This window comes from Chelonia mydas, chromosome 2 (assembly GCF_015237465.2).
Source record: "Chelonia mydas isolate rCheMyd1 chromosome 2, rCheMyd1.pri.v2, whole genome shotgun sequence".
NCBI classification, from domain to species: Eukaryota; Metazoa; Chordata; order Testudines; family Cheloniidae; genus Chelonia; species Chelonia mydas.
In genome coordinates, this window is record NC_057850.1 from 204,395,909 (window position 1) to 204,408,071 (window position 12,163).

A 12,163-nucleotide genomic window follows, 5' to 3' on the forward strand; every position below is an offset into this window, starting at 1 on the left:
CAAAATTCCCATTTAAGTCAATGGGATTGAAGTCAATGGGAGTTTTTCTCCATTAAAAAGCACAAAATGTGTCCCTTTGTGCTATAGAAATTAATATCCATTTGAAACAGTATTTAGAGCCGAATTCTGCCCTCCCCGCCACCCTTACACCTAAGTGAAGCCAGAGGGCCCAACTCGCTTGTTGAGGGCAAGCAGGATTTGGCACTTTGCGTGTAACAGCCAAAAAGAAGAATTGCAGGGCCAAATTCTGCTCCGAGTTACAACCGTTGTGAATTCGGAGCAGCTCCACGAAATAGAGTTTATACGGTTAAAACTCCAATAGAGTTTATACGGTTGTAACAAAAAGTAGAGTCTGGCCCTATTTTTTTCACATCTTATTGATACCAGCGTGTAATCTCTAAATCACAGAGGGACACATTCTGTGGTCCTTAATAGAGCAAAATGCCCATTGACTTCTATCACATTGACTTCATTGGGAATTTCGCTCCATTAAGCACTGCAGAATTTATCCTAAAGTGACCACAATAATTTTGTTGCCGGTAATGGAGCTTCAAAGCCTTCTCTAATTAGCAGCCAAGAATCCTTAACGTTTGTTCATTCTGTACAAATTAAGTGTATTCTATGTGGAGACTGTGAAACAGTTAAATGCTCCCCATTCAAATCTTGGAGTATGATAATAATCATATTCATATAATATTACAAATACTACTTGTACACAAGACTTTTTATACATAATTTCTAGTTTAGTAACTGAAATTATAGTATCACAGCAGGGGAACACAAATTACTGGAAAGTTATGGAAAGGTTTATCATCAACGGAGGTTTTTTTATCAGAGATAACTTTCAAACAATAAAGGTATATGTATGTATTTATATATATTAGACACACGCCTAGTCAATTGTGTTTGCAAATAATCCAGATGACGCCAAATGAAATGTATTAATTCAAGAATCAGGCCCTATAGTAACTAGCTAGCAGATTGCGATTTGATCAATTTCACTTTGTATTGCCACTTTGCTTGTAGCTTTCTGACTGGGGGAAACATAACAGAAAGTACAGAACTCGATCAACTTGAGCAAAAAAAAGCCACTACTAAATTAAACTGTAAATGAACGCACCATTACATTATGTTACATCGTCATCAGAGACTATGTACAGTCTATGGTATGCACGAATTTGTAAACAAAATGTCCTTACTAAATTCCAGATCTGAAGTTCCAGCAGTATAGAGGACGCAGTATCTTTTAAATTGTATTATTAAATAGCTTGATATCTAGATTCCTAAATAAATAGATTTTCCTCTGGAGAATGCGGTTTCTTTCCTGCAACATCTGGTTTCAGAAACAAGTTTCACCTGGAGATAAAACACTCTTTCCAACCACTGAGGATCGTGCAAAGATTTTCTATTTTCCTGTGCAATATACCAAGAGAAGTGAATATAAAGGATGAGTGACATAAACTTTTAAAAAGACAATCGTGCTGCAAAACTATATATAATCTGCGTAGAAACCATCCTGTGTTAGAAGAAGAAACAGAAATGGCCCCCCAAACTAAGGACATATACAGTACATTGCCCACCCCCGCAAAAATTCTGCTCCTACATTTTGGTCAGCATTCTAGGCAAAATATGCTCAACAGATGATAGCAGAGATGCAGCCAGAAAACAACTCCAGCTATTTAAACTGCCAAATGAGACATAAAGCAGCATTGTAAAAATCATCTGGAAAACAGGTTTTCCTATTGAAGTCTCTATGTGTTAATTACTGTGATCTGGAAGAGCTCTATATCTAAACGCCTGGAAGCCGACTTTCACCCCGCATATGTAAATGAAGAAAGCGCTGAATCAAAGCCAGAGGGTTCATGTTCGGATTCATTTCCATGCATGCCTAGACATTAATATGTGTTCATGTAGGGTTCGTACAGTACGAGGTGTTATTTCCTTATAAAGAAACACCAGGTCTCGCTTTCCATTCTCCTTACAAAATTATTCGCATTATTTATGCTACATTGAGCGATCTAATTTCTTCGTGATAGTCAGCTAATTGCTCTGGCAGGTAATTAGAAGCGGTTTACAACGCAAAGGGCTTTTGCAGTGCCCCTCGGATTATTAAGTTGCTCTGTAAATTATACCATATTTGCCGGGGGGGGGAGGGGAGGGAATAAAGATCTTTTGAGCAAGTTCTTCTCCTGCGATCAGAGCGCAAAATGGTTTTTAACAGGTTTTATTTTTTTTTCCCCTGGCTTTTTCCTGGACTCGAATTATTCTAAAGCACGCGATCTGAAGCCCATTTTGTTCGTGCTCACTGGTCCAGAATAACTTGGCCATTATGACCGGGAATGGGCCAGGTTTGAAGCGAGCTTCCTGTGCGCTGGCAATATCCAGCAGCAGGCATGTGGGAAAAGAAAGGCTTAAATGGGGACATCTGTTCAGTGTTGCTCATCTCACGCTTACAGCCAGGTCAGGTTACGAGAATAACCTGGTCGCCACCTTCCCCCAGTTAATACACTGGGGGGAGGGGGGGGGGAGAGGGCAGTGGGGACGCTAATTGCTCTGTTATACAGGCAGATAGCTACAAAAAAGGTGGCAGCTATACTATAAGCAGAACAGTAAATAGATCAATATTGGGCTCTTTCAAAGCAAATCGCAGGACTTCTGTCTATCTCGACGATCCGGAAAACGGGAGCTACAACTGTTTAATGGTATGCAGCATTATCGGAGGATCAGGAATTCTTGTATTTAATCGACAAGGATTTATTTTCAGGTTGTCCTTTCTCTGCAAGTGGCAGCATGTCAACACCCGTGGGAATGTTTCCTTTTTCTTCTGGTATATACTCTGCAAACCGTGACTTCTGGTGCTCTGGGGGTGTGCGTGTACGTGGGTGGGTGGGTTGTTTTCTTTTTAAATCTATTTTCAGGGCATAACCTGGCTGTAGACAATCACTATTAATGGGAACGTCAGATCTCCCACACCGATTTCTCAGACGTTTCCTGTTTCTTGTCACCCACTTGTAAAGCTTGTACAATGATTCGAACACGTGTGGTTAAACCATCGGACCCAGAGCAGCTCCTAGATTATTTGTAATTAAACAGAATTCCCCAAGTAACATTTATCTTTCCGAAACTGCGATTGCAATTGTCAACCGTCTGGAGGAGACGCTGGGTAATCTGGAAGCATTACCTCCTCTACTAACAGAGCAGCATGAAAAGAAATCAATAGTTCCAAGGACCAGAATTTAGTAGTTTTTAACTGTAAAGTGGTAGCTGTGAGGAAGTGAGATATAACAGAAACACAGAAAACAGTTTAAACAAATCTATTCTAGGAAAAACCAAAGCGACCTACTGTATTGCAGAGAGGAGGTCTATCTCGCGCATTCTCGCTGTCCCCCTCTCTCTGCATAACAGAAATACAGGCATACACACGCACGTAGGTTAGAAGCTCACTTTCTCTCCATAACGTGTCTCATGTACTTACACGATCACTTCGGAACGCCGCTGGTGTACAGTTACACAATCCCCGTGAAAATGTTGTATACACCCCCATCTATAAAGCTTGTGATATGAATGGGCATCTCTCTCTCCCCAGAAACACAATAATATGTGCATACTGTATTCATACTGTAATCTAAGTGCCCGGGCATCGATATTTGAGAGACGCATGCCCTCTTTTTGACCAAACTCAACACAGTTTTTGTCCTCAGTTAGCTGAAAACAGAAGATCAATCTGTGCCCTCGCGAAAATGATTCAGTAAGTAAGCCAGGCTCTAAGGCAGAGGAGCGATGCCCATTTTGAGACATTTCAACCCTTTTGAGATGAGAAAGCGGCAGCATTAAGGCTGTTTAAAAGTAATCGTGAATGTTTTTGAAAACAAATCAACAGAGTTCGCGTACAGGACTGGGAACAATACTGCGCTTGCAGGTACAACATGAGATATCAATTAGGTACATTGTGTTCGGTAATAAATACAGCTAGAAAAAGGATTCTCTGCTTTCAGCAGAGTCTGCTTCTCATTAGACCAAGATACCCTACTGCACAGCTGCAATCAACGAATTTGCCCAATTACGTAATGAGAGAAACGTCCAAAATCAGCCAGAGCGATGGAGAGATGGGGCTGACAATCAAATAATAGCATTAATCATTACTATTGGTAAATGATCATCGGTAACAACAGTACAGTCCTTTCTGGAAGGTGTCTATGTTTTTCATCTTCCATTTTTCCTCCCAAGCTGAGCCCTTGCAGCCTGGAGAGTTTGTTGTCACCGCTCAGTAAATCATTAGACACACAGCCAGGTGAAAGTGGCTTTAGAACAGCAATGTAAAAGGGGGTGCCCGTCTGAATCCACAGGTACCTGCTACAGTCTGTCCAGGTTTTCTTTTCAGCAGGAATGCAAGAACGGAAGAAACTTTGGCCATAAACCCGAGGGCTTCAAAACTGTGCAAATCCAGAATCCGGGGGGACCTGCCTCCTCCTCCTCCCCCCCCAACCCGGGGGTTCACCTCCCGCACGGTTTATTTATCAGCACCCCAGTCCAAGATAGGAGTTTCCAATGCAGTGACCATGAGGGGGTAAGGAATCCAAGTCAATTACATCCTCCCCAAGGCATATGTCAAAACCTGAATTTAAACCAGTTACATTTAAAAAGGCAGGTTTAGCTCTAAGCTGTAGCCTTCACTTTAGGCTTCCGGAGACGTCTGAGAAAATGTGCATAATTACTTAGACACTAAGCGATTTAATTGTAATCCTATAACATTCAGGATATTACATGATTATTAATATATCACAACCACGCACAGGTATTATAGACACAAAACACACACTCACAGAGTACAAACACTTGCAATATAGTCTCATTTTTGATATTTACCTTCCAGGTGTGATTTGTTCATTATTTAGATTAAATCCTTTCCAGCTATTTCCTTCTGAAATAGCCGGAGAGGAACTATATTTCCATTGTATCAAACAGAAAGAGCCCCCCTCTAAAGCACATTGTATGCAGGCAGCTAACCCTGAGGAGCATTTATTTATTTGATTATCAGGGTACTGGTCCGAGGAAAGGGTTACCGAAAGCTCTCCTTGCGGGTAAAGTTCTTCAATTGCTAATGTATACCGTAGACACAAGGTGTTTGGTACACTTGAGCAAGTTGTTCCCAGGATGTAAATTAGGTCCCCAAAGCTGTTGTCCAAATCGAAGAAACAGAGAAATTAATCTGGGAGACTATCCATCATAGCCTGTAATAAAGGGAGCGACATGGATGAGACAGATGATATGATTAAGGAGCTGTGGTCGTTTTAATTAACTTTTTGCTGTCCTGTAATGATCAAACTGGTCAACAGACCCGGTCAATAAGCATGTTAATATCAAACAAATAAAACCAGGGATGATTAAAAACCTCCTGGTTTATTAAATTTGAAATTCAAATGAAATTTATGCCGCAGATGCATACAGAATGCTAATAGATTTTCGCTTTATTGAAAGTGGATCCCACAGGTTTTCAAGAAACAGCACGAACATTTATCTACCCCAGTACATTAAACTTCAAATGGAAAAAAAGTTTTAATTAATTTCGGAAAAGCCTTTACTTGCTAGCTTTTTTTCCTCCCCTCCTCCGCACAAACCTGCATATTATCTTGCTGTAATACACCCTTAAGTGTAGTGGTCAATAACTCAAATGCAAACAAAATTGTAAGCTTTCTTAAATCCTCTGCCCAGCAGGCAATGTATACAAAAGGGGGAGGTTACAGATGTTCCTGGGGTGAATTCAGAAATGGTCAGCTCACTTCTCTCAAATTTCAGAGCTGCTGTTTTTCCAGTTTCAGTGAAACTATCAGACCAGCAGAGTGATGCTACTGACCCTATTTTTGTGTATTTTATTCAATTACGACTATGTATTTGCCTTTGTTTTTCCTCTGAAACCTTTCGTCAAATTCCCGTTATAGTGACTCTACGATTTTTGTCAGAGTTTTTTATTATTTCCAACGTCCATGTCTCACTGCTTTATTTATTTCGACAGAGGAAAACAAACTAAAAAATAAAATCTTTCAGAACAAAATTTAAAAAAAGTTAGTAAAAGTATAGAAACACACAAACTTCATAAAAGGCTCATTTCATACAAAATGCAGACAAATGTGGAAGCGATCTAATTAAAGACCTAACTAGAGAGGTTATCTTAAAAAGATACCACTTAAGCATTGTACTTTGCTCATGTATTGGAACATACATAGAGGAACTTTATCAGGCTGAGAGTAAATGATCTTTATGCAGCCTCTGGCACGCCACAAAATGCGATTTTCTATTCCGCTTGAAAAGCATATAGCTTAAAATGCGTGTTTTGCTCTTAAGCCTTCTGATCTGTGTCTTAATAGTTACACTCCAGCTCCAACAGCTAAAGGAAGTAGGATAAAAGTTAATAAGCATTTATACAAGGGAGTCTCTCACGAAAATCCCCCCCCCTTACCGGATGATGGTATTGATTAGAATTAAACCCGAAATTTAAACAAGTGTGCATTAGGTCTGTAAAATGAATATCATTATAGAAGGAGACCAAAGCAATGAAGTTAATTCCTTTTTATTTGTTAAACGGAGTTCCCTCCTTCCCCCACCCCTTCCTCCTTCTGGGCTGGCCTGTCACGCCTTCTCAACAGGCTAAAATCATTCAGAGCAGCTCGCAGAGAGAAACACGACATTTATGGTAACCGTCAGTCTTCAGAGAAAGAAAGCAGTTCATTAATTTACTTCCCTCTTACTTCAAAGTATGATAATGTACGTTACCCCCTTAATCAATAGATATGATGTACGGTCAATATCCCCGCAACACTGAAACAAGTCAAAAACCCAAACAAACATCCACGCCGACTTTGCTACCCGAAATGTACACCAGTGATGCAACTTCACCCAGGGACAGCTGTATTTTTTCTGCATTTTAGGAAGCTCTGATGCATTTGATTAAAAAAAAACCAATAACCCAACCCAAACATAGTAGGCCAGTCAAAACAACGCAGCTCACCGTTGCTCACAGTATTAATAACTCCTACCTTTAAACTATCAACATTTGGACTACAGAGGAGAGGAGATTAAACTGCGTATTTTCAATACACAAAGAGGAATAGCAAATGAAATACTGTTTACACTGTTGTATAGCTGCTGTGTTCCTGAAACTCGGATGACACTTTCTGAAAATATACACGCCAAATTATCTCCGCGTACCTATAACCTAGGGCACTGGCACTGTCCCCACGCGTCTGATATATGGCTTAGTCTGGGTTGCCAAAAACGTTCGCACAAAGCAACAGCAATGTAAAAGGAATCCGGATAGAAATCTACCTAACCGCGGGGAGACAGTCATTGTACTTAACTATTTTCCTGTTTCCCTTGAAAAGATAAACGGTCTGAAAGCAAAACGAAGTGGACTGCAATCCGAACTAGCTAGCTATCAGGGAACAAACACCCCACCCGGAAAGTGGGACCCTTGGATCCACACCAAATACCTCACAAACGAAAAAAAAGTCCACCAGAAGGCACAGACCATAACTTCTAGCCACAAAAACCCGACTACGTACACTCTGCTAAAGGGAAAGGGGTGGGGGGGGGGGGGGAAGGCAGGAGAGTAACAAGATCTACAAACGACTGAAACTAGGGACACTCACTGAACTGAAAATGCTGCAGGGAGTTTTTAGAGTCACGAAGGGGGCTGGGAAGGGGGAAGCAGAAATGCACTCGGGTATTTGCACTGAGTATTTGGGGGCACCCTGTACTTGGGGGCACGCTCCCTTAGATTTGCAGGCTCTCTCTGCGTCTTTCTTTTTGGAGAGCCTCTGCCGCGCGGCTGCCGCATGCGTTTGGTGGGGCTGATGACCTCACGCAGTAACGTCTCGGAGAGGCCCGGCGAGGCTGTAGATTGGCTGGCCGGGACTCAGCGGCACTTCAAAGCCTGAGAGGGAGCTACAATTGTGGTGGAATGGGCGGAACTGATCATTGTATTGCACACCTCTAAAAAAAACACTGCCTCTGATTTATCAATATAAAAAAGATCCTCTGAGAGGAGGGCACTTTTGTGTGATGGCAACTTCACTTCTAGGGGTGAGTCTAAGGATTTTTTCTCTTGCTGGTTTAATTAGTTTCTTTTTATTGTCGATTGGAGGGGGTTAAAATAGCCCCTGTCTTGACCAGGGCTATCAGTCGCCTCTATTGAGGTTTTTTTTTTCTTAAGTACAAGTGAGTTTAGGAGAAAAGAAAGGGGGGGGGGGGGGAAGGGGCCAGAGTCACTTTTCAGTGTGCAGGAAAAGGTTTTTAAGGGCATTTGTAGAAGCAACCTACAGCGCCCGGGCTGTGCTGTTCCTGCATCCCCGGTGAAGTGTCCTCTCTTCTTTACATGTGACTGCTGGAGGAAAAAAAAAAAGCACTTTTCCCGTCCGTGCGCAATTGCTAGTTTGCAACAGATTGCGGTTTTCTTTTTCCCTTTAACATTTTTCAGCCCGTCGCGTCCAGCAGGTACGTTGAACTTGTATGTTTGTTTATTGGTACGTAGATAAGACTGTCTCGCAGCTTTTTGCAGCCTGGTCTTTTTTGGCCTGAGAGAAGCGAACCTGTTAGGTCCTGGGGAAAGGAGGACGAGCTGCAACGTAGCTGCCTCCGGGCTGAGGGGGTTTAGTTTTAGCATCGCGGAAATAAATAACTTTTTTTTCCCACCCCCTCTAGGTTTATCAGCGTTAAAATACCCCAGCTAGCCAGAGGCTACGTAAACCCCAACTCTCGTTAGCCAGCCCATTTCAGAGGACGCCTGGAAAAACTTTTCTGTCCCTTCTCGGGGTGGGGGTGGGGATGGAGCGAGCTTGGGTCAGCGGTTTGGGGAGAGGGGCAGAGACGCGATGGGAGGCGGGCGGGTTGTTTCGAGGGCAGGCTCCGAAGCTGACGCCCTTCTTGTCCCCCTCTCCGCAGGAAGAACCGAGGTTAGGCTCGACTCCTTTGGCCATGCTCGCCGCCACCTGCAATAAGATCGGCAGCCCCAGCCCGTCTCCCTCGTCCCTCTCGGACAGCGCGTCCTCCTTCGGCAAAGGCTTCCACCCCTGGAAACGCTCCTCCTCCTCCTCGGGCAGCTGCAACGCGGTGGGCTCCAGCCTGTCGGGCTTCGGGGTGGCGGGCGCTTCTCGGAACGGCTCCTCGGCGGCGGCGGCTGCAGCGGCGGCCGCGGCGGCGGCGGCCGCCCTGGTCTCGGACTCCTTCAGCTGCGGCGGCTCGCCGGGCTCCAGCGCCTTCTCGCTGACCTCCAGCAGCGCTGCCGCCGCCAGCTCGCCCTTCGCCAACGACTACTCCGTCTTCCAGGCGCCCGTGAGCTCCGGGGGCGGCGGCGGCGGCGGCGGCTCGTCCCAGGAGGCGGCCGCGCACCAGCCCGTCTTCCTCTCCAAGGTGCACACGTCGGTGGACGGGCTGCAGGGCATCTACCCGCGCGTGGGCATGGCGCACCCCTACGAGTCCTGGTTCAAGCCCTCGCACCCGGGCCTGGGCGCCGGCGAGGTGGGCTCGGCCGGCGCCTCCAGCTGGTGGGACGTGGGCGCCGGCTGGATCGACGTGCAGAACCCCAACGGGGCGGCGGCGCTGCAGGGCTCCCTGCACCCGGCCGCCGGGGGGCTCCAGACCTCGCTGCACTCGCCGCTGGGCGGCTACAACTCGGATTACTCGGGCCTGGGCCACTCGGCCTTCAGCAGCGGCGCCTCCTCGCACCTGCTCAGCCCCGCCGGGCAGCACCTCATGGACGGATTTAAGCCCGTGCTGCCCGGCTCCTATCCGGACTCGGCCCCCTCGCCGCTGGCCGGCGCCGGGGGCTCCATGCTGAGCGGGGGCCCCGCCGCGCCGCTGGGGGGCTCGCCCCGCTCCTCAGCCCGCCGCTACTCCGGCCGGGCCACCTGCGACTGCCCCAACTGCCAGGAGGCGGAGCGGCTGGGGCCGGCCGGGGCCAGCCTGCGGCGCAAGGGGCTGCACAGCTGCCACATCCCGGGCTGCGGCAAGGTCTACGGCAAGACGTCGCACCTGAAGGCGCATCTGCGCTGGCACACGGGCGAGCGGCCCTTCGTCTGCAACTGGCTCTTCTGCGGCAAGCGCTTCACCCGCTCGGACGAGCTGCAGCGGCACCTGCGGACCCACACGGGCGAGAAGCGCTTCGCCTGCCCCGTCTGCAACAAGCGCTTCATGCGCAGCGACCACCTCAGCAAGCACGTGAAGACCCACAGCGGCGGCGGCGGCGGGGGCGCAGGGGGCGGCGGCGGGGGCGGCTCCGGCAGCGGGGGCAAGAAGGGCAGCGACACCGACAGCGAGCACAGCGTGGCGGGCAGCCCCCCGTGCCACTCCCCGGAGCTGCTGCAGCCGCCGGAGCCCGGCCACCGGAACGGCTTGGAGTGAAGGCTGCGGCGGGGGGCGGGGGAGACGCTGGGGCTGGGCGCTCTCCCCCGCTGCCCCGCGGGAGTAACTGTGTAAAGGGGCCATGGACATGTAAGTAACGTGCACTGTTTTCACGGACACTCTCCCCAGGGCCTCCCTTCCCCGCAGCTTCAGCTCCTGTCTCGGTGCCGGGCCCCCGGGCAGCCCCCTCCAAGCGCGCTTCGCTCGCACGTGGGTTAAGGGGAAAATGGGGCCGGACAAGAAAAGCCCTAGGGGAAAAGCGGCCAAGGAGGAGGCAGATCGGGACAAACTAGCGTGAGATGGGGGCCAGCGTAGTGTGTCTCATTGAGAAAGTTGGGGGCCGAAAGCGCCCGGTGCTGCCACTTGAAGCACTTGGGTGAAAATGGGATTGGAGACTTTTCTTTCCAAAAAAACCCAACAAAAAACTAAATAGAAAAAAAACCCTTCCGTGTTTATTTAAAAATCACGTGCTCTGCAGCTGTTAAATGCCTAACGTAATCGCCATTTCACAGGTCAAGAGCTTTTTACGCGTATAAATAATCATTTTAAAAAACCAACCTACCCCAACCATCAAAGAGATACGCCTGGGAGCAATTCAAAGTTGCCGAAGAAGAGGCACATCTTGCGGGCTTGTTTGCTGGCGATGGAGGGAATGATTTTGGAGTGTTATAACTATAATTTCAAAGTTTTTTTTAGAAACACATTTTGCAATTGTTGTTTTTGAAACACGGCGCTAATATTGAATTTAAAACGATCCCGAGCTAATCATATATTTTAAAAAAAGCACTGCTTTCCAGTGAGACCAGCGTGACTGTGTTTGTCCTTTTGAAAAATAGATTTCAACCCCACTTTCCAAATTTAATCTCGTTTGCTAGTCCACCCGTCCATTTGTATAGTCCCGTTTCTGTACATTCACACGGTACACGGAAAATAATTAGGATTAAATTTATTTTTTGGTAATTAAATTCAAATCCAGTGAAGAAGCATCCTTGGTTTCAAGCGAAGCTGTAGATCGAATGCCAAAAAGAGGATGATGGGAAGAAATAGGAAAATAAAATATTTGTAAAATACATCTGAATCTAACGGTTTGTACAACTGGGGAAATCATTCTAGATTAGCTAACAATTAAATATAACTCCACCAGTGTATCGGTGTGAGCTGCAGTTGTTCAGGAGACGATTTTGTATAGTATTTTTCTTGTACATTACTTCTAGTAAATATTTGAAAATATATTGAAGTACACTTGAGCTTTTTTTTTCTTTTGTCACGAGAAAATATTAAGCGTTATTGTTGCAGTCCTAGTTAACTGCCTTTTTTTTCCCTGGACTTGTTTCTTGAAGTGTATCCTCAGATCGCACTTCAGGATATAGTTTTTGCTTGAATATTAATTTAGATAGGCATAAACCTGTAAGCAAACAATATTTGATAAATGTTGAATGACATTTAATTTAATGGCGCATGTACTTATTTGCATTTGCTGGCAGTTCAGGTATAGTTAAAGTGAGAGTTCTCCTATATTTCATAAAGTGGGTTTGCCAAAACCCATGTGTTAAATAAACTGTCCAAGTGAAACTGAACTAATGTTGGCCTATGTGTATTTCCTGAAAATAATATTGATAAATGTTAATAAACACTCCTGACACTACATTAGCTGTTTGCAAATGCTGCAAACTATTTGTCTCATTGTAATGTTGAAATAATTTGGATATTTCACATTGAAATGGAAAGCCTTTCGCTGGAACATTTTAGATTTGCATTTTAAATGCAT

At 45.7% G+C, this 12,163-nt stretch overlaps 1 protein-coding gene across 2 annotated transcripts; it reads left to right on the forward strand.

Annotated features, from left to right (window-relative positions):
• The first annotated feature begins 7,943 nt into the window (after nucleotides 1–7,943).
• Nucleotides 7,944–11,432, forward strand: SP8 (Sp8 transcription factor). 2 transcript variants are annotated; one of them, XM_037891644.2, is made up of 2 exons: nucleotides 7,944–8,490; nucleotides 8,938–11,432. In XM_037891644.2, exon 2 carries the CDS (start codon nucleotides 8,971–8,973, stop codon nucleotides 10,393–10,395), a length of 1,425 nt encoding a protein of 474 aa, XP_037747572.1. In that variant the 5' UTR covers nucleotides 7,944–8,490; nucleotides 8,938–8,970; the 3' UTR covers nucleotides 10,396–11,432. The 2 variants fall into 2 exon arrangements, with proteins under 2 accessions (XP_037747572.1, XP_037747570.1); XM_037891642.2 differs by having other exon boundaries at nucleotides 7,944–8,079.
• Nucleotides 11,433–12,163: the final 731 nt, after the last annotated feature.

Excerpts from the sequence above, each read along its gene's own strand:
- SP8 (XM_037891642.2), top strand. The coding sequence starts at position 8,059 with ATGGCAACTTCACTTCTAGGG. Across the intron at positions 8,080-8,937 it reads TGGCAACTTCACTTCTAGGG|GAAGAACCGAGGTTAGGCTC; the intron begins GTGAGTCTAAGG and ends CCCTCTCCGCAG.